This window comes from Patiria miniata, unplaced genomic scaffold (assembly GCF_015706575.1).
Source record: "Patiria miniata isolate m_02_andy unplaced genomic scaffold, ASM1570657v1 HiC_scaffold_10, whole genome shotgun sequence".
NCBI lineage: Eukaryota > Metazoa > Echinodermata > Asteroidea > Valvatida > Asterinidae > Patiria > Patiria miniata.
In genome coordinates this window covers 10343651-10370174 of record NW_024037048.1, presented here as the reverse complement: position 1 = coordinate 10370174, position 26524 = coordinate 10343651, and the positions used below count along the sequence as shown (strand labels likewise).

The 26524-nt window shown below is 41.6% G+C and overlaps 2 protein-coding genes across 2 annotated transcripts in view; one reads left to right on the top strand and one right to left on the bottom strand.

Annotated features, from left to right (window-relative positions):
* Positions 1 to 463: 463 nt before the first annotated feature.
* Positions 464 to 11321, bottom strand: LOC119740675. The gene is made up of 2 exons (XM_038216052.1): positions 10257 to 11321; positions 464 to 1573 (listed from the first exon to the last, which is right to left on the bottom strand). Exons 1-2 carry the CDS (start codon positions 11220 to 11222, stop codon positions 464 to 466), a joined length of 2076 nt encoding a protein of 691 aa, XP_038071980.1. The 5' UTR covers positions 11223 to 11321.
* A 7553-nt stretch (positions 11322 to 18874) lies between these two features.
* Positions 18875 to 26524, top strand: part of LOC119740664 (neuroblastoma-amplified sequence-like) — a gene marked incomplete at its 5' end in the record, with an annotated part of 34078 nt that continues 26428 nt past the window's right edge. Inside the window, 6 exons of the mRNA XM_038216040.1 lie at positions 18875 to 19006; positions 19779 to 19826; positions 21837 to 21970; positions 22551 to 22736; positions 23447 to 23549; positions 24179 to 24411. Coding sequence (XP_038071968.1) covers positions 18875 to 19006; positions 19779 to 19826; positions 21837 to 21970; positions 22551 to 22736; positions 23447 to 23549; positions 24179 to 24411 — 836 coding nt within the window. The remainder of the gene's footprint in view (positions 19007 to 19778; positions 19827 to 21836; positions 21971 to 22550; positions 22737 to 23446; positions 23550 to 24178; positions 24412 to 26524) is intronic.

Sequence of the window (26524 nt, the reverse complement as noted above, 5' to 3'; positions counted from 1 at the left end):
TCTAACATATTCTTGGAGATTCGTAGCTCATTCGTGGTAGAAATCTGTACGAATTCGCTACGAATGTCCTACGGATATGCCCGGATATGCCAGGATTTTGCTAAGGTTGTACTGCGAATATGTATGCTATATTCGTAGGAGAACCTTGGTCATCCATGGCCCAATCGCAGACAACCGTGGCGTTAACGTCATAATTCTTAGTGATACCGTCGATATTCTTCAACCATCCATCTATATTCTTGACAAACCGTGATGTAGAGAAACCTTAGGGCAGTCGTGGCTATCCGTCCTGAAACCGTAGTGCATTCTTAAAATGTCGATTTCTCCACGAATCTGGACGCCGGTTCATCGTGATGGATTGATTCTTGGTAAACCGTGGATATTTGTAGTGCCAGCCGTGAATGTGTGATTGGGGCTTTATGTTGGACTTTGAGAAGAGAAAAATAGGACAAATTTTGTTTTCTCATGTTTCAATTTTTGCTTGAATAGTCTGCTTAACACTGGGATGGCCGTGCTGACTTTCGATGTTTTGAAGTCGAAACGTCAGAGCTGGGCCTGAGTTTTGTCTGTCGTAACGCACAGAATCATCCACATTAATTGAGTTTCGGCACCATCTGCACGCCATGTTTCGCAGCCCCTTGCGGAACTTCTTGTATTTGTACGCGTAGATGAAGGGATTGATGATAGAGTTGAACAGTACCGGTACCTTGCTCAGCAGATCAGTTAGCAGCATTCCAAACTCCGCATGCTGCTGGTAGATTATGATGGTGATCATGTAAGCTGGCTGGGTTGGTATGTAGAGGATTCCGTAGGTGATCGTCACTATCAGCATCAGATGGATTACGCGTTTTGTCGCGGTCCGCGATTCCAGTACCTGGGCCATAGTGTCTCGATTGCGACTGCTCTGCTTGAGTGTGCGGATGATGCGAACGTACGCCCACAGCATGACGATCAGGGGTAGTACAAACCCGACGATGAACGGTAGAAAGTGCCACTGCCAGGAGTGGTAATTCAGCACACACCTGTCATTATAAGTAACACCGGATGGTTCATATCGTACCCCAACGAGGTGGATCATGTAAGCGCAGAGCCCCATAACCCACGCGAGACATACGGAAAACCAAATGACGCGTTTAGTGCAGATGCAGACGTATCGGAGCGGGTACACAATGCCGACAAACCGTTCCAACGCAACCAGGACGAGACTGTACGCTGAGATGTAGGCAAACGAGTGAAACAAGTAATCGCTGTGCATGAGGTGGCAGTAGACTCGTTTCCCGATCTCACTCGAGATGGCGTCCGGATAGTTGAGCAAATCCAACAAGGTGTTGATGGCAAACATGAAGCAGCATAGTCCGTCGGACACGGCGAGATTCAAAATCAGATAATGAGTGATATCATGAAGGAATTTGCTTTTGAGCACGGTGACACACACCAAAATGTTACTCAGAAATCCAACAACGGCACAGCACAAGAGCAGAATCGATAACCAACCTGGAAAAGGATTCACCGTTCCCTGGAAATACTCTGTGTTGTTAAAACTCTGGTTATTTTGTGCTGCCATCGAATCAACCTTACAGAAAAATTCAAGACGTGCTTACAAAGTCTGAATTGTTGACAAGTGACGAAGCACACCGAGCACGCAAATACTTAGTTGCCGTTAGTAGCTCTTGCCTTTATCAGTCGTTATTTTCTGTTGCCAAGGAAACTGGAAAAAGGATTAACTGTTCCCTGCGGATGCTCCGTGCTGTTAATACTCTGGTTGTTTTGTGCCGCCGAAGAAACAAGCTGGGCTTACAAAGTCTGAATTGTTGACAAGCAGCGAAGCACACCGAGCACATAAATACCTCTGTAACTGTGCAGAGAAATCCAGAACGACGCACTTTAGTCACCGTTAGCTCTTGCCTAATCAGTCATTATTTCCTGTAGCCAAGGAAACATCTGGAAAGCACAATCAAGTGCAGCTTCAAAATTTGAAATCTGTTTCGAAACATCCCGAGCAAGCAAATACTTCTGGACCATCAGAGAGCTGCGTATCAAACAGAGAGCTCCTCGCAACGTGCATATCTCCCCTGATCAGTAGCTTTTGCCAAGTCACGGTGATTGATTTCTCAAATCAGCCCACGCCGAAAAAAAAAATCCTTATTTGTTAAAATGTAACTTTCCGGAAGGGCGTCACAGAATGCAAATGGATCCCTCACGGCCCATGTACATGTAAATACATTAGCTCATTAGATGGAAGCAGCGTCCTCGAGTGCCAACTCTCAAGGGAAGATGCATTAGGTTTATTGTTTGCGGAGCTTCTAGACTGATGTACTTGAAGTATTAGCGAGTGATACTATTTGTCATTTTTACTCTCTGCTCCCATCATTTCACTTGCTTGATTAATAGTTTTTGCTAAAGCTATGGTCCATCATTTGCAGCCATCCGAAAAGTTACTGGCGTAATTATTGTTGAAAAACAAACTTGGTTGAAAGATAGTAAGGGAACTAAACTCCCTGTGAAATTATTCTTTCTGGGAAGTTGTCATTTTGAAGTAATTAATGAAAGAAGACCTTTCCAACGGTGCGTCTTAAGATGCACCGTAGGAAAATTTAAATTAGTAGTTCGTTTTGTTATTCGGTGAAGCGCGCACAAGCATTGGCACGATGCACACGCGCGTGCGGTTGCTATAATTTCTCGGATCAGTGCGCGATGTCGCGTATAGCTGCAATTCAAAACAATTCAAAACATGATTCAGTAACTTTTGATTTGAAATTGAGATCCTAGAATGCTGTTTTTCTCCGAATATACAGCTGAAGCTTAGCTGAAAGTTCATCAGGTTAGTTGTTCAGTATCCTTCATTAGATTTTGAACACTCTTGTGTCGTTCAAACGAACAAAATGCACAAATTACAAATGATGGACTATATCTTTAATGTGCACAAAATATGTAAACACTTTGAGGCGTATAACGGGGAGGGCAACTCAACTTTTGGTTTAATATAATGTCCAATCTGTCTTTCATAACAAAGTGCTTGAATTTGAAGCACTCATAAATAAATATATCCCCTTTACATGAAATGTTTTGTGAAGGATGTACAGCGAAGAGGGCACTTCAACATTTTTGGAATGAGTTTGATTTTATTCCTGTTTGGTTTGATCTTGATTCATTGTTTTACAGCAAATGGGAATCTGAACACAATAATTTAATTACAGTGAAATCTTGATATGACAAACCTCAAGGGAACAGGTTCAGAATTTGACTTAAGCATAGTTTTTGAGCTAAGCAGGGTTGTATGTAATTATGGACGAGCATTACATTCACTGTGTGGACTTCCTAACAAAAGATGTCCTCATAAACCAGGTAGCAGCGACGCTGTGTGGACTTGCCCACGTCCACACAGTGTTTCTCCCAAAACAGGTTTAGAGGCATTTGGGGGTTAGGTTTATTTGTGGCAAAATGAAGAGAAACACTAAAAGGGAATCATAGAAAAAAATTGGGGTTGAAAGAGTTTTCACAGTTTGAGAAAAATGAATTTTTGCACTGGTTTTTCTTAACTACATGAAAACAAAGGAATGTCCACACTAGGTATGTAAACCAAACGTGTTTGTTTTGTGTGTGTAGGTGGGGGCAAAATATCATTGCTTTAAAAAGTCTGCTGGAAATCCTGCTTGTACCCTAGTGTCACTGCTTTTGTTGGCGTTTGATTTCTGTACCTAGTGAAAACAAATCCATCTCCTTAGCCAATAAACACGGACCGCGACAATCTATAGGCCTGGACATAATTGATCAAATTCTGCAAAAAGAGTACTTAATCAACAGTAGACCCGCTGACAAGCATGCCCTTAGTGGTAATTGGAACGTCTACCGGAAAATTCCGGCCGTCAATTTCGCTAAGAGGCAGTATCACTGTACAGCAAATCTGCATTGGTTGAGTGAATCTGTGTTGCCATGGTAACGGCACGTTGCACTGATTAACCGTCCTGACACAGGCATCTTGCAGTAGTCATAGCACTTAAAATCAGCCTTGCGAAGCTTTTAACGCAGGATTTATGACTTAAAGCCGCAACTGAATGAATGAATGAATGTAATCTCGTCCTTTTTTAGAGGATCCATTTTAAGTGGTTGTTACTAGTCCCAGAGGTCTGCCTAGTGTCGTCTTTGAATCTATCTGAGGGACTTACTGACTGACCGGGCAGTGCTGTCATATAGGATTACCTTGTACGGATGAATTTTTCCCATTGTGTACACAGACGCATGAAATCCTTCCAATGAACAGCAAATCTGAATCCATTGAATAGCATTTTGTGTGTACGGGAACCAGCTGTATTAGGCTGGCCTTGTCTTGTTTCTTAAAATCAGAAATTTCTTTCCAGCAAGCACGACAAGAAACTTTTTACAAATAAGATAATCTAGTGTTTCTTTAGAAATTTAAAAATACAGCGATTTTTTTTTCCAGCAGCCTAGGAACTGTATGAACTCTTTGTAAACGCCAAGGTACCATCATCAAGCCCCATGTAAAGTAACAGCAGCCTAGCTCTGCCTTCCTCTATCCTCCAAAATCCTCCACTGTGCAGGCCAGAACCCATTTGGCACACTCTTTGTGCCTACCAAGTTTTAAGTAGCATCATCATGACCCATCCAAAGTAACAGTGACTTAGCTCCACCTCCCTCAAACCTCTAAAATCCTCCACTGTGCAGGATCCCATTCAACACACTCTTTGTACCTACCAAGTTTCAAGTAGAATCATCAAGCCCCATGTAAAGTAACAGTGGTTGGGATCTACCGGTACCTTCCTCAATCCTCCAAAATCCTCCACTGTCCAGGATCCCATTCGATACACTCTTTGTACCTACCAAGTTTCAAGGTGTATCAAGCCTTATGTAAAGTAATAGTTGCTGGGATCTACCTTCCTCAATCCTCCAATCCTCCACTGTGCAGGAACCCAATGACACACCTCTTTGTACCTACCAAGTTTCAAGTAGAATCATCAAGCCCCATGTAAAGTAACAGTGGTTGGGATCTACCTCCCTGAATCCTCCAAAATCCTCCACTGTACAGGAACCCAATGGCACACTCTTTGTACCTACCTAGTTACAAGGTGCATCAAACCCCATGTAAAGTAGCAGTGACCTATCTCTGCCTGCAATGCTGCCAAAAACAACCTAACAAATTATGAAAATCTCTATGCATGTATTATGATCAAGCTAAATGAGTCATTTGTCGACCCTGGTATTTTTTTTACAGATTTGAAAAGAGCACAATCTCAGCATTACTACTGTGAAAACCTCATGCTTGTACCATATTTAGTCAAAAATTATGGAAGTCGGAGCACCAAGAGATGCGATGAAGTGATGTGTTAAAGTGGCCTTATTTTGGCCTGAATCTCCAAATGAAAGTTCCCGACAAATGACTCATTTAGCTTGATCGCATCACATATGGATTTTGAAGGATCTCGGTGGCTTATAGGGTGAATGATTTTTGCCTCATCTTGCCACTTTAGTTGTAATCACGCCTTCGAACGACACCAAGTCTACACCTAGTTGACAAACCATTCATCAGTAATAACATCGAGACGTAGTGTGTAATTGTCCCATGTTGCTACTTTAAGGCACGGTCCAATCTCTTAACGTCGAGGTATAAGGCTCTCAATCTTATTGGATGTACTCTTTCCGTTTGATTTATTCCTGCGTTGTAGGTCAGTCAAGGTTTATGGTAGAGGACAGATTTTGAAAGAATCTTCAGATACTGTGTTCTGTCTTGTGATGCCTCATTCATGGACATTGCCAGGCAAAATTGAAGGGGGGGATTGCTGGAAACCATTTGACAAATTGCTGTTTACATTTTTCTAGAGCAGGTCAAGCAGTTACTATGCAAAAAATCACCGGCCGTGACCTTTTTGTTTTTGAAGTCTGTGGTGCAACATTTATTTATTTATTTTCAGGCATACAATTAAACAACGCTGAAAAATAAATAGACAAGCCTGAGAATTGCCCAAAAGTAAATTAAATGACTAAATAAAAGACGTCATTTGATTGTATTTTTTCAAAAACTATTATATAAGTGTTAATGCATACAGTTTATGTTCGCATTTTGTGCCAATTGCTGGCAGCTTCTACTGTAAAATATACATTAAAAGAACAGCACAATATTCTCTTCATTTTCTTGTTCCCTCCTTTGTTTTCTCATTTTTTTAAGACTACATTTATCTCTATAATCGCAATATTTGGGTCAGCTAACTGACGCTGTTCAGAGTTGCTTGGCATACCGGTTGGTACCAGTTGGTACTGGTGCATGGTACCGGTCGGTACTGTCTGGTACTAGTTGGTACTGGTGCATAGTACCGGTCGGTACTGGTTGGTACCAGTTGGTCTGGTGCATGGTACCGATTGGTACTGGTTGATACCGGTTGGTACTGCTGCGGACTCGATGTCAACAAAGTACTCTGCTAGTGTCAGATCAGCACTCATTGGAACAGATAAATTACCCCTCTTCCCCTCAAGCATACTTCACTTGACAACTCATTCACACTGTGGAGTAATCACTTGACCTAGAAAAAGGTCAAGAACTTTTGTGTGATTGGGTTGGTTGCATTGTGAGTTTCAAACCATGGCTTTGATTCGGGCTTCGGCTGCATGATATTTTTTGCCCTGACTGTGGGGACTCTGTTAAGGAGAATACACGAGAAAGTGTGGATTCGTAATTTAAGAATTCACAAGGCACAAAGCGCCGAGTGAATTCGTAAATTAAGAATCCTCACTTTCGAGTGTATTCTCCGACTTAAACCATTGCGTCAAAAGAAGTATTGTCATTAACAATCCAGTGAGTGGGGATGAAAAGATTTGCATATCTCGTGTCAAGTCTGGCCATCAGGGTAATTAACAAGGGAGTTTTTAGAGACTTATATTTAATCAAGCATTGTGGTGTGTTTAGCATGTGTATCGCCACACCTGTACAACCAAGTCATTTTGTGTGTAAGCTGCTTACGTCAACATGGATAGTTCAGACGACGATTTCTTTCTGACTCAAAGTAGTTTTTGCAGTGACGGCGGAGAATCTGACAGTGAAGATGCATTGGTAATTTCGGAAGGAAAGTTTTCATGCAGACGGTCCTATTATTGCTCATTATGGGGAACAGTTGTCCAAAGTGTGGATTCATAATTCGGAATCACACTTTACTAAAGATTCGTTGTTCTGAATCCACACTTTGTGACCAAAGTAAAAGATTCGTAGTTCCGAATCCACACTTTTAACAATAGTGTGACGTCACAGCAATGGTTTAAATTCAATAATGGACCCATGTTCAGTTTCCAGAGCATCAAATCTTTTAAAGGTACATGTAGGGAAGATCACTATACAAATATTGAGTGGCTCAGAGTGGAATGGGAGGAATATTATCGCAAGGTACTATCTGGACTTTGCTGAGTGAAATGGAAAAGTCCAGATTTTACTGAGCGATTCCTCCCATTTCACAATTTAAAGCCTCTCAATATTTGTTTTATATAAATGACATTATAGATCCTTGTCATTTGATTTACAGTTAAAATGAAATTCTATTTCAATACAAAATTGGTGGAAAATGTATTTCCCTCTTCCAAACCACCCCTTCACGAAATGTTTGAACCCAAGTCTGTAGCTACTAGCTCTTGGGAACAATTTACGCTACACATAACGCTCAGCGCGCACACCAGCATGCATTTGCACACAAATCGATCAGCGCCATGGAACAAGGATAATCCTAACTATTGAATAGTAAATCCCATTCCCCATGGGCGAATGGGACTTTTTGAGCCCCGGCGTGAATGGGGGCAATAACGAATGTCACATGATGTGAGTTCCGCCAATCAAATAACAAGGATCTGTATGTCAGTTACAATGTATATAATTGCAGCTATATCCAAGAAGTAACTGACCAAATCATTGTTAAAATGCTTACTTGGTTTAAAGATGGTAAAGGCTCTAAAAACTCCCTGTGAAATTATTCCCACCCAGTGAAATTATGTCCTAAACATAAGCCACAAACAACATTTCGGAATTTTTACATGCCAAACTTAATGCTAGATTTCACACATTCACAGTGCATGTTGAAGTAAATGATACAGGGAAAACACAGTTGGATTTTTTTTGTCACTATGAGATTTTTGATACCTCTGTGGATTTTTTTTTGTCACTATGAGATTTTTGATACCTCTGTGAATAACATTCTTTAAAGATTATTTAAACAAGATGAATGAACAAGTGGACACCTATAGAACGTTTGCAGATGCGTTCGATAATCGACGCGCAAAGGCGCGCGACGCCATGTTGTGGGACAGGCGTATATCTATCCATGCACATTTTGTCCCATAACATGGTGTCGTGCACCTTCGCGCGTCAATTATCGATCGCCTCTGCAAGCGGTCTATTTCATAAAACATTACATGCTGCTTTTTGTCTATTTACAGCAAACGAACAGCTTTTTACAGCTTGTTTTCCATTAAAAAAAAACCACAATTTCAAATTATACAAAATTCCCGCAGCTTAGAATTCCTACATAAATCCAATATTAATTTTTAATAACATTTTTAAAATGAAACAGATAAAGAATTGATTATGTTGTTGTACATGACATTTTACAAGAAGACATTATCATTAAACATTAGAAAATATGTGAAAGTGCGTTGGAGAAAAATTACCAAATTACTAAAACCTTTTAAATTTAATGCTAAACTCCAACCATTACCACCGTAGGGATTAAACTTTGATCAGTATGCCTATCTAATACAAAAGCTCGGTCGCATTATTTTGCTCCACTGTGTCTATACCTGTTTAAAAGAACAAACCAAATGAAACAAGTAGTGCTGTGCAATTTTGAACAACTTAGTACTTGAATATTGGCACTTTTATTTTGTGGAATATTTGAATATTCAAACGTGGACACTGAGATAAAAAGTTGTTATGATCATCGTGTATACAACCATACATTTTTCCACAATACATGTAGCTAGCTTATATTTAAGAAAATTAAAAATGCAAACTACGGATAATATTCCAAAATATTCAAAGATGAAATAGAAGCAATTTTTTTTAAAAACAATTTATAACCTCTGTGTTACAAGTTTCCCTTACTTCCCTGTATCTCTCTCTAGAAACTTAAATAGCACCCCAATATTCATTTTTTTTTTTATACCATCTTAGCTTTTTACTGAGAACATTCTGTACAGTTGAATCTGTTTAATATTGCTTGAAAGCGACATTTAATAATAATAATAATACCGGAGTCTTATATAGCGCACGTATCTACCAACAATTAGGTACTCAAGGCGCTGGCATTTATGTATATTATTAAAGACAGGTAAATGAAGTGTATGCGAAATATGAGACCCATTATGTAGCACCTTTGTAAGGGTTTACAAGGTGCTGCGGTGCATATAGCAGCCACTGCCAGAAACACTGGGGCAAACCCCTTCTCTTAGCGATAAGTGTTATGGGTTCTTTAACGTGCATTACACAACACACGGGACCTACGGCTTTACGTCCCATCTGAAGGACGAAGCAATAATGGTAAAGTAACTTGCTCAAGAGCACAAGCACCATGTTCCCACGGTCAGGATTCGAACCCATACCACGGCACACGAGTCGAACACCATAACCATTGGACCACAGCGCCCCACATTTTTAGCACTTACTGAAACTAGAAGCCAGTATAGAACAGCTATAAGCTCACAATTTTCTAAGTTCAAAATAGCCTGACTTGTTTACCAAACAAAAGAGCTTACCAGCTTAAACTCCCACAATGTGTGACTTGTTTTCATATTTACATGTATCGGTACTTTGTTGATTTTTAATTTAAATATCAAATTGACTGAGCTATTTTCCATGCTTAGCTGCGTAAGATTTGGCATTGGTGTTTTATCCTTGGGCTTATACTCTCCTTAAAGTAAAGGTAAAGGGGGACAAACCTGTGTTCACAGGAACGGAGTGCCCATCTCTCTTTCGAAGCGATTGGGCCAGACTCATACGCTGCTGTGGGGGGATCGCCACACCTCCTCCACAGCGAGTCTGTTACCTTCCCAGCATTAAATAATGCCGGTACCCATTTAACACCTGGGTTGAGAGGAGTAATTGAGGTGAAGCGCCTTACTCAAGGGCACAGCACGCATGGTCACGGCGGGGCTCAAACCCACAACCTCTCGATCATGAATCCTGTGCTCCACCGCTAGACCACACATGACCACAAGCTCTCCTAACATGAACTTGTATCATTACTGGATTTTTTAAAGATAGTACTCACTCTTGACACCGTTGGTGACACCAAACCCCCTCTCAAACACGGACACAACCCTTCCTTCATACCGCGGCGGAACGCCTTATACTTGAAGGCGTAGATAATGGGGTTTAAGATACTTGTCAACATGGCTGGGATCTCGTTAAACAAGTAGAGAAGCAAACAGGCATAAGTTCCAGCACTCTCCGTTGTTTCGTACGTATCGTTGATCGTAAAGACGATTATCATTTGGATCGGTTGGGTGCCGCCGAAGAGAAGGACAAAAACGCCGGTCACCAAGAGCATGAGGCGTATGACTCGCCGGCGAGCGTCGAACAACTCGCCAGCGTGACCGGGAAGCAACTGCCGCCTGGCACTCATCTTAAGCGTCTTGATTATCTGATAGTAGGCCCAGAGCATCGCGGAAAGCGGGAACAGAAAACCGAAAACAAACGGGATGAAATGCCACGCCCACGAGTGTCCGTAAGTACAGTACAAGCTGACGGCGTTCCCCTCGTCAACGTAAATTCCAAAAAAATGAATCAAGTACAGTAGGAACCCCACCCCCCACGCTGAACAGATAGCCACGCCCACCCTCCTTTTGGTGCAGATTTCGGCGTAACGCAAGGGGTACACTATCGCGACGTAGCGCTCAAACGATATAATAACGAGGTTGTAGACAGACACAAAGGAGAAGGAAAAGAACAGATAGTTGCTGTACATGACACGGCAGAAGACGTGGCTCCAGACGGTGATGCTTGCATCTGCTGGGGGAATTCCGAGCTGCTTCAAGATGTTGGTAAGCAAGTAGATGAAGCAAGTCATGAGATCGGAGACGGCCAGATTCAGGAGGAGATAGTTAGTTAGACTGTGGAGGTGCTTCACCTTGACGACCGTGATGCAAACTAAGAGATTACCGAGCAATCCTATTCCCGCCGCTGTCATCATAACGCCGTCCAAAATCTGGCCGTTCTTCATAGCTTCAAAACCCATCTTTAATTTCAGTTTCTATATTGGGTTTTTGCCCTTCACTGATGCAATTTGTATAAGCCGTGTATACTGAGAGTTGTCCACAGATGAAGGATAAATATTCACAAGCTTAGTTGGGTGGGACTCGAACCTACCTGCTTATACTAGTACAGTCGTCTAATTACCACTCGACCGCCGAGCTAGCTGGGGTTAGTTGTGCAGTTTGTTCTAAGATAATGAAATTGCCCAATCCTTCAACGTACAAATGCATATGCACAATCCAAAGCTGTGAATTTGTTAAATTACAGAACTTTTAGGTGTCAATCATCGTTGAGACGTTGACATCCACAGTAAACTGTGCTGTCTTCGTTTGTACTGATCGTAAAGTCGGCATCATTTTTCCAACTTGAAACTTCTTCAGTTTTTCCTCATCACAATCTCGAAATGTTGAGTTTAGAGAGGAAAGTCAAGTTGCCAATAACCAGTTGGTAAAAGTCTATTTCCCTTTCTTTAATACCAGAATAGATGAGGAACAAACGACCTCTCCCAACAATATTTGGGAATGTTTTCACATTAATGTTGCTTGTTTGTTGAAAATGGTGGAATCCCCTCTTTCTGGTAGTTGCATCATCTTCAGAAATCTTCATTTTGGTCCATCATGCCTACCTCGGAGGACACTACTCCAACTTCGAATCCCTCAAACTGTGCAAAATGATAAATGATATTTTTGCAAGATAAGATTTGTGCATGCAGTGTGCATTTTCAGAATGTCTCGGCTAGTTTGGACTGCATTCGTGATAGATTCTGTTAATTTCCTTTTTGCACGGAGCTCATTCCTGGCCTGATGAGTTATCCACAGTCATTTAGTAAACCCCAGATTGTAATCTTCAGTCGTTCATTTCTGCTATCAGTTTTATTATTTCTAAAAAAAAATTAGGGTTTTTTAATAAATTTACATGACTGGGTTTATACTCAAACATCATAGTCTAATTTGCAGTCAGTTATTTCAGAGGCCAGTCTGAAAAATGTCTTAAAGAAAATACACTTTTTGTTTTCCTTTTTTGTTGTTGCTTCTTCAGCTCTGGCAGGAGCTTCTACATGTTGTTTCGTGGTCGGTCGGTCGGTCGGTCGGTCTGTCCCCCGGAAAATTGACCAAAAACGGGCCCCTTTAGTTTCCAATAAAATATAACTGCCAATTGACCAAAAATTGACCAAATGCAATGCTGTCGTCAGTAAATGAACTCTTGGACGAAAGTTTTCCGAACACGCCCCTTTGTCTCGGTCAATGCGCATGTGGGTCTATGTTGCATATGAAGTGAGACATTCCGGAACCGCCACAGAGCTTATTGTGCACTTGAGGTATTTTTTTTATTGAGCCCTCAACATTTCTTACAACTTCATATTGCATGGGACTAAAGTAAATAATGTTTCAGTGCCGATGCTTATAAAGACAACAATAACTGGAAATCATAAAGTTCCGTTTTTAATGTATTCGTGAATTAAAACAAAAAAATCTTTGGTGTGAATACAAGGATTTTACTATAACTCAATCAGCAAAAATGCTCAACTGCACTATGTCAAACAAAACATCCATCATCAATAGAAAAAAGGAAGGCTACACCATTATGTTCCAACACCCTACATGTATGTTCCGACACCCCTATATTCCGACAACTTAACCTATGTTCCGGCATTTCTATGTTCTGACACCCCTATGTTACGACTACTCAACCTATGTTCCGACACCCCTATGTCCCTACACCCCTATATTCCGACAACTCAACCTATGTTCCTACACCCCTATGTCCCTACACCCCTATATTCCAACAACTCAACCTATGTTCCTACACCCCTATGTCCCTACACCCCTATATTCCGACAACTCAACCTATGTTCCGACACCCCTATGTCCCTACACCCCTATATTCCAACAACTCAACCTATGTACCGACACCCCTATGTCCCTACACCCCTATATTCCGACAACTCAACCTATGTTGCTACACCCCTATGTCCCTACACCCTATATTCCGACAACTCAACCTATGTTCCAACACCCCTATGTCCCTACACCCCTATATTCCGACAACTCAACCTATGTTCCTACACCCCTATGTCCCTACACCCCTGTATTCCGACAACTCAACCTATGTTCCGACACCCCTATGTCCCTACACCCCTATATTACGACACCTCAACCTATGTTCCTACACCCCTATGTCCCTACACCTCTATATTACGACACCTCAACCTATGTTCCAACACCCCTATGTCCCTACACCCCTATATTACGACAACTCAACCTATGTTCCTACACCCCTATGTCCCTACACCCCTATATTCCGACAACTCAACCTATGTTCCAACACCCCTATGTCCCTACACCCCTATATTACGACACCTCAACCTATGTTCCTACACCCCTATGTTCCTACACCCCTATATTCCGACAACTCAACCTATGTTCCTACACCCCTATGTCCCTACTACCCTATATTACGACACCTCAACCTATGTTCCTACACCCCTATGTCCCTACACCCCTATATTCCGACACCTCAACCTATGTTCCCACACCCCTATGTCCCTACACCCCTATATTACGACACCTCAACCTATGTTCCTACACCCCTATGTTCCTACACCCCTATATTCCGACAACTCAACCTATGTTCCAACACCCCTATGTCCCTACACCCCTATATTACGACACCTCAACCTATGTTCCTACACCCCTATGTTCCTACACCCCTATATTCCGACAACTCAACCTATGTTCCTACACCCCTATGTCCCTACACCCCTATATTCCGACAACTCAACCTATGTTCCTACACCCCTATGTCCCTACACCCCTATATTCCGACAACTCAACCTATGTTCCGACACCCCTATGTCCCTACACCCCTATATTCCGACAACTCAACCTATGTTCCTACACCCCTATGTCCCTACACCCCTATATTCCGACAACTCAACCTATGTTCCTACACCCCTATGTTCCTACACCCCTATATTCCGACAACTCAACCTATGTTCCTACACCCCTATGTCCCTACTACCCTATATTACGACACCTCAGCCTATGTTCCTACACCCCTATGTCCCTACACCCCTATATTCCGACAACTCAACCTATGTTCCCACACCCCTATGTCCCTACACCCCTATATTCCGACAACTCAACCTATGTTACTACACCCCTATGTCCCTACACCCTATATTCCGACAACTCAACCTATGTTGCTACACCCCTATGTCCCTACACCCCTATATTCCGACAACTCAACCTATGTTCCTACACCCCTATGTCCCTACACCCCTATATTCCGACAACTCAACCTATGTTCCGACACCCCTATGTTCCGACTGCACATATTAATAATCATAATCGGCATTTAAGAATGCTCTTATTAGTAAACTAAATCACAGCGCTTACAGTATTATTATTACCCCTGATCATTTGGCCAGTTAAACATTCCAAATACCAACTCGGCTCCCTGGGGAGTATACAGCTGGATGCTGCCTGTTAGGCGCAAGCAAGCTTATTCAATCACAATAGCCATCTCTGCCCTCACAGGTACCCATTTACTCCTGGGTAGAGAGAAGCAATGAGTGACAAAGTGCCTTGCTCAAGGGCACACACACCATGACCCCGGCTGGACTCGAACCCACAACCCGCAGCTTTACCCACAGACCACGAATCCAGTGCCCTTCACGAGGCCACAGCACTCCACATATTCTTATCCACATCCCTAACCCTAACCCTAACCCTTACCCTCACCGGGAGTAACACAATCTTATGTGCAGGTTGTCGGAACATAGGGGTGTCGAAACATAGGGGTGTCGGAACATAGGGGTGTCGGAACATACATGTAGGTTGAGTTGTCGGAACTTAGGGGTGTCTGAACATAGGGGTGTCGGAACATAGAGCCATTACGCAAAATGAAAAGTAGTACTTACTGTTTTGGAGTTAGACCATCAAATGTCAATAAGCACATCATCGAAGTAACTGTCCTCAGAAGGATCATTGCAGTTGTCTTCTTTCAAAGCTTTACAGCCTTCTTATGAGTCCTCTCACCAAAATGCTTTTTGACAAATGTGAGTTTTTCCCAGTACGCTGTTTACGATCTGCGTCAGTTGTCTGACAATACAACAATATACCACTGATGCACTGCAAAATGATAGAATAAATGGAAAGTAATACTCCCAAGCAAACAGCTGTGTTTCTTCTGCAGACAGCTGCACTGTCGATTTTAGCGAAACAAACGTGGCAAAGTCTCCGTTAAATTATAACTGCGTATTACTTGTCCACAACTTTCTGTCAATTTTTTTCTAGATCTAGGAAGGACATTTGGCTTCAGAGAGTCTCCCTTTTTATATCCAAAGTCTTTTTGTCCACGCTCATTTTGAACATGATTTATTTTTGTTTCCTCCCTAATTACAATTCTCGAGTCCACTGTCAACAAGAGGCCAGACTATATAGAAAAACCCTACTAAGTTTGTAATAAAACGACTTGGTGATTACTGAATAACATTGTGTTTGCGCTGTAATAAGAACAAACACGGGACTTACCTGGCGTCAGTTTAATATTTTATCTGTTATTAACAAAATGAAAGACATTCAGCAACAAATCAATGAAGTTTCTGTTTGGTTTAAAGCTATAGTCCACCTTTGGTAATTAGTGCATTTTGTTCGTTTGAAGCAACAAAAGTGTTCAAAATCTAATGAAGGATACTGAACAACTTACTTGATGAAGTTTCAGCTCAGCTTCGGCTTTATATTCCGAGAAAAACAGCATTCTAGGATCTCAATTTCAAATCAAAAGTTGCTAAATCATGTTTCGAATTGTGTTGAATTGCAGCTTTACGCGATGCCGCGCACTGATCCGACGAATTATAGCAACCACGCACGCCTGTGCGTCGTTCCAATGCTTGTGCGCGCTGCGCCGAATAACAAAACGAACTACTGATTTAAATGAGGGTGCAGTCGGAACATAGGGGTGCTTCTTAAGACGCACCGTTGGAAATGCCTTCTTTCGTTGATTTCTTCAAAATGAGAGCTTGCCAGAAAGGATAATTTCACAGGGAGTTTAGTCCCCTTACTATCTTTCAACCAGTATGTTTTTCAACAATAATTACGCCAGTTACTTTTTTGGATAGCTGCAAGTGATGGACTCGGGCTTTAACACAAAAAATGCTTTCACTTTTGAATACCATCAGTATTGACCAAAATTCATCATCAACACATGTTCTGCCAAAGTACCTTTTGTTGTCGAAACTCGAAACTCGAAGAAAAGTAACACTCACTCCCTAGGGGGTGTGCAAAATTATATTGAAGTTGGAGGATTCAGGACTGTTAGGGGTAAGGGCAATCAGATTTTATAATTTTTTGCTTTTTGGCTCTGATATTTTCAAAGGTGTATTTTTTAATGAACATTTTTGGGGGCTTAAAAAAGTCGGGGGACCCTAAATATTTCAGGTACTGATTTTGGGCAATTTACATTAACACATGTTCATGACCTTGTGATACATGTAGCTATCCAAAGTCATGTGCAGCTATCTTTCCAAATTTTGAAAGTTACTGGAAGTTGTCGCTCATTTCAAAGAAATAAACTACGCAGTGATAAAAACATCTGGCGATCATCATTCCCAAATGTCAGGTCTTAATGAACGAACATGAAATAAATTGTCAGTAAAAATAATTTCCCACTTGAATACAACAATTCATAAACCTCAATATGTTGCCTCAAGTCTTTTGCAAACACTCAAATGTGCAGTTAATATCAATTTGGTCTCATTTGCGCAATTTGTCTCCATTTTACCGAATCAGGCTTCTGCTGAAATGCTTCAGTTGTCTAGTTTTATTTATTTATTTATTTAAAACCATCTTTAATGAGGGTAACCCATACAGCAGAAGCTGATCATTTGGGGCCCTCACGTTACAAACAAATACGTCAAGACAACGATGTTAACAAAGACCACGCCTTGACAATAAGAACAACAATAAGTTCTTAAAAACAAGTAATCTTAATGCTAACCTTCCCAAATCCTTCAAAATCCTCTTTGTAAAATGGATTTTGCAGGAGGAGGCTACATGGCAAAAGTGTGTGGCTGATTTTGGAGGATGCGCCGTGTCAAGGTCTTAGGCTGGACCTTGTGTTGTTCATGTTTAGCCTCGCATAAATTTAGGCCTACATCGTACTTAAAATCCTCCGCACTGCTCCAGGATGTCACTGGCTCTGCCTCAACATATTGACAGTGATTGCTGGAGGATTTTGCAGGATTGAGGCAGTGGTCACCCCTCCAAGGAACACATTCAAGAAACAACAGAGGATTTTGGAGGATTGAGGCTGTACGCAATTTTTACATGGATGCAATTGGAAGATTTTGCAGGATTGAGATTATATATTCTAGCAAAAATGCCTAAGGAGTTATGGTTAAGGACAATAAGTTAAGAAATACATATGCAATTACACAATTGCACTGAAATTCTGAAACTGACAAACATCATCCCAGCTGATCATATTTTTGAAAGCATGATAAAAAGACGAGACTAAAAATGGAGTAATAATTAGAAGTGATAAAATTACACATGCGAATTATTAAAAATATGAGCACCCCCTACCTCTTCAAAGACATTATAAATACAAGTACACATTGCACAGCAACAACTCTGGCAGAAAACAAGGTAAACTTGTACCAAGAAAAAGCTCTAATTCAAGCCCTATTCTCCTTCAGCAACCAGCAAAAAGAATAATCAGAGCCTGAATGAATGGCAAGAGGGACATCATTCAAGAAGACGGAAGCTCTGCAGCTGAAACTATTCTTAAAGATTTGACATTTTGGTTTGGGAATTATAAAGTTACCCCATGTGTTTGCCCTAGTCGTTTGTCGATCGCCAGGCTGGATCTGGTCAAGCTTCCGACACAAATAGTCCGGGGCAACACCAATGCTTGCCCTAAAAGCCTGGCAGCCAAGTTGAAATCGAATACGCTGGGCCAATGTCATTGTGTCAAGATAACTAAATATTAGGTTTGTGGGTGATAAAGGTGAAACTTTTAAAGAACAATATGAAGAGCTCTATTTGAAGTTTTTTTAATTTTGGAAACATGAGTGCATGTATTCAACATTTTTAGCTGCAGATGTCTCTCTATTAGTCCGTACATGTAGGTTAGTAGTTAGTTAGTCATGTTTAGTTAGTTAGGCGGTTAGTTGGTAACAAACGTTCACATTGTCTATTGCTCCTACATATTTGGACCGATTTCAAGCAAACATTGTCAAAAGTATCAGTATCCCAGCCCCAACATGTCACATGACCAAACTGGGGTCAAAGGTCATCATGGGTCAAGTTCAAAATAATGTGAAATTTCAAATATGCGCAAATAAATGCAAATAAGCACAAATGACATAGGAAGCACCGTCAACATGTTGGCCTTCGTCAAACATTAAAAAAATGTCTGTCGTGACCTCTACATGTGACCTACAGCTATGGGGTCAAAGGTCATTCGTTCCTTGGCCCGCAGCTTCCGAGATCCAATCGAGCTTGTTTTGGAGAGAAATGTTGTTCATGGTTGTATCTTGTGGGGTGCTCTCCTGAAGTACACAGAGTGAATATCGAAGGGTGAATTGTTCAAGTTTTGGATTAATGAACACCCATATTGTTTCATTCCTCTTTCCAGTCTCCCAAGGAAATGTACGTGAAGAATATCAAGCGGTGGGTGATACCATTTCTGGAGAGGTGTGAGAAACAGGTCCCCAGGCAGAAGAAAGAGCTGCTGACACAGTACATGCTCAGTATTGCAAAGGTAGGAATATTGGTTCCTGTAAAAGTTTTTTTTTTAATAAAAAAAACTGATCAAAAATTTCTGAGATCTGAATAAGCAGAAAATATGAATTAGCAAATATATTTACTTGTGAAAACTTACAAGTCACATGTTGAGTACAAGTCACATGTTGATGATCACATGACTTTTGTTGATAACCTTGATTTGTGTGGGTTATCTTAAAGCCACAGTTCATCATTTGCAGCTATCCAAAAAGTAACTGACGTAGTTACTGTTGAAAAGCATACTTTTTGAAAGATATTAATGGGACTAAACTCCCTGTGAAATTATTCTTTATGGCATGCTGTCATTTTAAAGAAATCAATGAAAGAAGGCCATTTTCAACGATGCGTCCTTGGAAATTTCTGTTAGTAGTTCATTTTTAATTTGGCGAAGCACGCACAAGCATTGACACGACGCGCGCACGGTTGCTATAATTCGCCGGTTCGGTGCGTGACATCGCGTAGCTGCAATCGACTGAATGAGAATGTGTCTTGTACGCTGAATTCAGGCCCAATTCAAAACATGACTCGGCAACTTTTGATTTAAAATCGAGATCCTAGAATATTGTTTTCTCAAAACATACAGCATTCACTGAGCTGAAACTTCATCAGGTTAGTTGTTCAGCACCCTTCTTTAGGTTTTGAGAACTTTTGTTGCTTCAATGAACATAATGCACAAATTGCAAATGATGGACGCTACCTTTAAAAGCATTATTAATTTGACTAATTATTTTGATATTGTTTTTCCACAGGAGGATCTGACCAATTGTGTGATGATATTTGAAAACTCAAAAGCAACGGTAAGAACTACAGTCAAAACAGATGCCCGATTTCCAATGTTTTGGGTGACATTTGCAAGGATGTGGAATTTACAACATAAAAGTATACAAGACCGTGAATCGTATTAGTTGTTGCTTGCCTAGAGGCCAGCCTTGTGGCTTCTTTGTACCCATTTTACTGACTGTCCCACCAACTCACTGACTGACTGACTCCCCTAAATCAGGGAGTGCTGTCGTATAGGATCACCTCACAACTGAATGGGTTAATTCTGGCCCATTGTGAAGACAAGATCCATGAAAAGACTTCCAGTGAATAGACATTAGAGAATACCTTGGATAGTTGGTGGCTTCTGATTGGTCGAGACTCAATCATGTGGGGGTGCATTAACGGTGATATAAAGACCGACTTCAAGAACAAGCGAATAATTGGCCCCCGAACCAGCGTTGATCCAGCCTCATGTAAGCCAAATGATTGGCCAAATTTACAGCAGTACACATGCGCTCAACCACATCGTGCAAAGACTTACATGCGCGTACGCAACACAGTCGTGTGGATGGGTGCGCGTAAAGAAGTTGTCAAAAAACAACATGTTTGTACTACAGTACTGAGGATGTTTACAATGAAAGTGTGGATTTTTCTGTGGTTTATTTTTCTGTGTACACGTCGCCCATGGACATATTTATTTTTTCTGAACTGAGCATCTTTGTAATTCTGGACACAAGGACACAGCTTCCTCCATCAGGTAAAGATATGAAAAAAGTTGTAATTTGTTTCCCTAAGGCAACAGAAGTTCATACCCTGGATATCAGTCGTAATGCAATGAAGACGTCGTCCAGCGCAGCTTGGGCGTGGCTAGGGTGGTATAAGAGACAGGGTACCACGCATAAACTGAAATATGGCCACTGATCATGAACACACAAAAGTCTAGAAATATCGCCGAAAGAAAAGTCACAAAATTGGAGCTTTTTAACTGTTTATTTCATTAAAAAGGTATTTATTTATTAATGGGAATAACATTGTGAGGACCTAGTCGTCACTGCGTGGTAATGACCGGGTTGGGGGATGGCCGCTGTTAATGGACCTGGCCTGGCTCTGTCCATTAACAGCGGCCATCCCCCAACCCGGTCATTATCACGCAGTATACAAATATAACATGGTTTGAGGGTGGACAGTCAATATTCGCTCCCTGAGGTATTGGAAGTTGACAAACTAGTTTCCGAGGCGAAGCCGAGGGAACTAGTTTGTCAACTTTCAATACCGAGGGGAGCTAATATCGGCTGTCCAACCGAAATAAACCATGTTATATTTGTTTTACTATACCTCATACATATTCAGCGCTGATTTGTTTGTTGTTTTCATTGCATGAAGGAACCTCAAACAATATTTTTTTGTGTGAAAAACTTGTCCAGTTCACCAAAAGAATCTTTTTGCTCAACTTCACTGGTTCGTTTACCATACAGTGCAGCTGTAAATACAGTAGTTTGTGTACAATATTCTTTTGTACAGGAGGCATCTTTATTGTCCATAAATGTTCTCTAGTTCGGCTTCATTGAGCTCGGGAAAATAACGCGCCGTGCAACCTTAACCATCTCTTCGTGTGTAGCTCGTTTGGGCGATGCTAGCGCGTGCGTACTACACCTGTGCGACAGTTCCACGATTGCTTTGTAAAGCGCATGCGTAGTAGACTGTCGCACGGGTAAAGACAGTCTACTACGCATGCGTATTAACCCTGTGCGTGAATCCTCGCGCGCGCGCTTGGTAAACAGCAAAAATAACATCTGGTGACGTGATGGTGAATTGACCATTGAGAGTTCGGCTCTCGATCATGAATATGTATGAGGTATAGTAATGAAGACTAGGTTCTCACACTGTTATTCCCTAATGAATGGGCTAAATCCGACCCGTTGTGCAGACCAGATGCATGAAAAGACTTCCAGTGAATAGTCATTCTGAATCAAGGGAGTAGAAATGAGTGCATTCCGTGAACGTTTTTACTATAAATCTAACCTTTTCTTGTTATCTTTGAACAGGTAACGGGCGGTATCATCAAAGACAGTGACTATCTGATGACTCTAGCGTTGCAGTGTGTGTATACCAGCGATCGGGATGACCAGCTAAGCCAGGCACTGGCCATACTGGAGTGTATGCCAAGACGGAGCTTTGGGTCAGAGTACTTACAAAAAAATTGAAGAATTGTTACATAATCAAGATATTTTTGTGTCAGGTTATGTGATTTTTTGGTTGAGGATTTTCTCATTCACCAATGATTTTCCATTTAACCTCAAGAGATTTCAGCAATATTCTGAGTAGACATTTTGAAAAGCGCCCTTTATGGGTGTGCATATGGGATAAGAAGTTTGGCTGTTTGTCTCTATCTCTAGTCTCAATTTTTCTCATATCAGGATGTAGTCGGAAGAAATCTCATTCAGCTTGGACTTTTTGAATAGCGCCCTCTACTGAGTGTGTGTAAGGGGATCTTGAACTATCATGTGATTGGTAGATTGCCTATTGCTGGGTAATTCTAAAAGTGCCCTCTACTGAGTGTGCATAAGGGCGATCTGGAACTACAATTGGTAGATTTTCTGAGATTCAATGAGTGTTTTTCATATCAAGATGCAGTCGGAGGTAACTTCATCCTTCCACTATCAGCTGGTTCATTTTGTCTGCTTGTGCCCAAGGGTAGTTCTAAGATAATTGTTGCCTCTTTTCTCAAGACCTGTCTCGATGTATTTTTTTTAAAACAGAATGCAGTCGGAGGAAATCTCTGCCCTCCACAACCAGCTCGGACATCTCTCAGACCACCTCCGCGCTGCCGAGATCCTGATCAAGCACGAGGTGCCCAAACCTCCGCGGTTCATACGAGACTCTGAGAAGGATGAAGATCAGGCCAAGGGATTGATGATCCGACTTTCTAGACAAGCTGCTAGGAGGTAAGCACATGCAGAAGATATCTGCTTAGCAGAAGCTGGTTACCGACCAAAATGTCATGCAGTGCATTTGCTCATGGCTGGAAGTTTGCCGATTTTTGTTAGTACGTTAACTTGTCAAAGCAATGTTAAACTTGTTAACAGATTTGTGACCGGTATGTTAGGATGAAGATCAATTACCCATTTTTGTCTCGCCTGAATAAAGTTCAGGAAGGAGACCATGCAATCACTATGTCTGTCCGCATGTCCAACCGAGCATACGTAACTATTTATGTATGTGGTATATTCGTTAAAGTTTCAAAACATTGGTCTCATTTGAAAAGTTGAAGTCCAATTGGAACCAAACTTGGGTCATAGATGCAACATGGCAACCTTTATATGATCATGATGTCAAAGGTCACATACTGAGGTCAATGGTCATCCGAGGTCAAGTTGTAAAATAACCTGAAAATGTCAAATTGGTCTCATTTGAAAAGTTGAAGTCCAATTGCAACCAAACTTCACTCATAGATGCAACATGTGAACCCCCATATGATCATGATGTCAAAGGTCACAAACCAAGGTCGAAGGTAATCTATCAAAAAAATCGAAAAGAAAACAGGCAACTTGGACGTATGGCTAGAGAACCACCCCGTTATTGTAGTGTTGAATAAGTGATGAAGAAAATGAAGATGTTTTCAATTTTGAGGTCGTTGACATTCACCTGTTTGTAGGAAGTCTCCATTGAATGCGGGGGAGTGGAAGCAGCTTCTGAGGGACATGTTGGAGCTACAGCGGAAAGTCTACACCTGCTTAGAACCGCAACTTTGCTATGAGGTATAAATGAGGTTTAAAAAAAAAAATGAAGCTGCTTAGAGCTTTCTTAACCTTAACTCCCTAGCATGATTTACTAGGAACCATACCCATCCTGGCAAATTCCAACACCATATGGGAAACTGCACACACAAGTTTCTGACTTTGTTTCTGGAGGTGTGCCAGCCCAATGTTAAAGACTGTCAGTTGAGGGGTACTGTACCCATCCTGACAGATTCCAACAAAACATGACGTTGGGGTTTGATGGGTTGAGCTCTGTTAGAGTTTAAGAGAAGATTGCTTCAAATCAGGAATGCATATTGTTCTGTGGGGTATCCAAAAGGGGTGGGGGAGAGTGGTGGTGGTGATGGGGGAGGGTGGTGGTGGTGATGGCAGTTGGAGGGGGGGGGGGACTTTTGCTCAATGCTTTCCGGAAGCTTGTAAGGAAAATGTTCAAACTTACTTGAGTTTAAACTCAAACCCCCAACCTCCTGTAAAGTAGTGCAGACAACTTTCCACTTAACCACTGTCCTAGTCAACATGCTGGTTCGAATCCAATAACGCAGTGCGTGACACAGTTGGTGACTTCTGATTTGGCATCAGTTGAAGTCAAATTCAACTCTTTCTTATTTTAATTTCACCGTCTGTCTTAGATCCACACCGAGAGCCTTCTAGGATCCAGCTCCCTTCCCAATATCCAGCTTGCCGGTGAGATGCTAACTCGCTCCTCATCCCAAGATCCGGCCTCCGGTAACCATGGCGGTATGGCATCCTCTGCATCATCAAGGATCAGCTATGAGAAGTCGGTGGAGTTGGTGCTGTCAGCGGCCAGGGAATACTTCAACTCGTCCGCTGATTTGATGGATTCGTGCATGGATCTAGCCAGGTATCAGCAATATTTTTCTTCTCAAAAGAATGTTCGGCATCAAAGCAGTTCAGCATCAAAGCAGTCCTCACAAGTTCACAGAAGTCCATCAAAAGTCCCCACTAGCCCCCACAAGTCCATCACAAGTCATATAAGACCCCACAAGTCCCCACTAGCCCTCACAGGGTCCTCATGCACAAGTTCCTACATGTCCTCACAAGTCCCAACAAGTCCTCACAATTCCTCATAAGTCCTCACACATCCTCACAAAGCCACACATGTCCACACAAGTCCATCACAAGTCATATAATACCCCACAAGTCCCCACTAGCCCTCACAACGTCCTCATGCACAAGTTCCTACATGTCCTCACAAGTCCCAACAATTCCTCACAAACCCTCATAAGTCCTCACACATCCTCACAAAGCCACACATGTCCACACAAGTCCTCACAAGTCCCCATAAGTCCCCACAACTCCACACAAGTCCTCACAAGTCCTTATACAAGTCCTTACACATGTGTCATAAGTCCTCACAATTCCTCACAAGTCACCACAAGTCCCACAAGTCCTCACAAGTCTCAACACATCCCCACACATCCCCACACGTCCCCACAAGTCCCCACAAGTCCTCCAGTCGCAAAATCGCAAGATATCAAAATTGACTGTGACAAAAGCATTCGTCCTTGGTCATTCCATATTACTCGTTACTGGACTTGTGACTGGACTCGTGATTGACTGCAATGCTTCCTCATAATGCCTTTCTTTGCCTTTTTTATTTACCATTTAGAACAAATCTTGCAGCAAAGACACAAAGTGTTTTATTACTTTTAGGTACATGTATAACACCTGCGATTGGATGCTTCTGGTTTTTAAATTCCTAAATTTCATCTTTTTGTCCCATTTACATCATTTTCAGTCTTTGTTGTATTGTGTTAGCAAATACTTTTCTCTAATGCAAGAATTAATAGAACCAGCGTTAATTTATTACATTTTCATGATGACATCATTATAACTGACAAACTCAATTAGGAAAGATCAATATGAACTATCAAATTCGATGCTTGAAAGCCTTTGCTGTCAGTTTCCATTTGATACCACATTAGTCATCATTATAATGAAAGCTACTACATGGACCTGATGCATTAGTGTTGAAATTAAACCTGTCCTTGAAATGATAGTAAATTTTGTGTAGGCTCCCCAAAAAACCCTCTTGTCAATTTTCATTCTCAGATTCATCTGAATTTGTTTTTTTGTTGACTAGTCTTACCTTAGACCTATCTGGTTGCCACTGATGTATGTGGCACCATGCTGATATGCATGAACCACATCCACTTTAATTGGTTGATACTAATGTTGTGCAAACCTGACCCGAAACCGACTTGACCCGAAACCGACTTCGGGTCGGGTCGGGTCGGTTTGTCCATCGTTTCAGTCGCGTCGGGTTTGTTTTGGTTTTGCGTTTGCGATTTTTGGGTCAGGTCGGTTCGGTTAAGCCATCTTGTGCAAAAGCCGAAATAAACCGGGAAAAAAAACGAAATAGTGGTGCAATATTATTACAGAGTTACTGTGCCTGGTACGACCAACGTCAACCCACCGCACGAATGTTTATGTGGTTTGCCGTCTATCATGCAAAGTCTATAACGTGTAGGCCCACCAGCAGGAAAAAGTTCAGGCACAAAAAGCGGACTCAGTTGCCGAAGCCAGATATTCAAGGTTTTTTTGGGTCAGGTCGGGTCGGTTTGGGTCGGTTTGTGCTTGAATTTTGGTCGGGTCGGGTCGTGCTGGATTAGGGGAGTTCAGATCGGTTTCGGTTCGGATTTGGTTAATATCTTTAATGTTTCGGGTCGCTCTGGCCTGGTCAATCCGACCCGATGCATAACATTAGTCGATACAGGTCAAAGGGGCATAGCATATGTTTAGGTCAAGTGGTACTGGTAAGATGTCTGCACTAGTAAGCAGGAGGTCGTGGGTCCGAGTCCCACCTGAGTAGTTTTTGAATTGATTTCTCACAATCGCTTGGGACAACACTGAGTATACTGTGATTATTGAAAAAAAATGTCAATGAAGGGCAAAACCCAATATCTACAAGTAGGTTAATTATGTTTATTTTCTTCGCTGTTAAGCTTCATAAA

What these genes read in the sequence shown, in the direction of transcription:
- LOC119740675 (XM_038216052.1), bottom strand. Translation starts at nt 11,222, where the DNA reads ATGGGTTTTGAAGCTATGAAGAACGGCCAGATTTTGGACGGCGTTATG. An exon ending in TGTCACCAACGGTGTCAAGA is followed by an intron (nt 1,574 to 10,256) that starts GTGAGTACTATC and finishes TTTTTCTGTAAG; the next exon opens with GTTGATTCGATGGCAGCACA.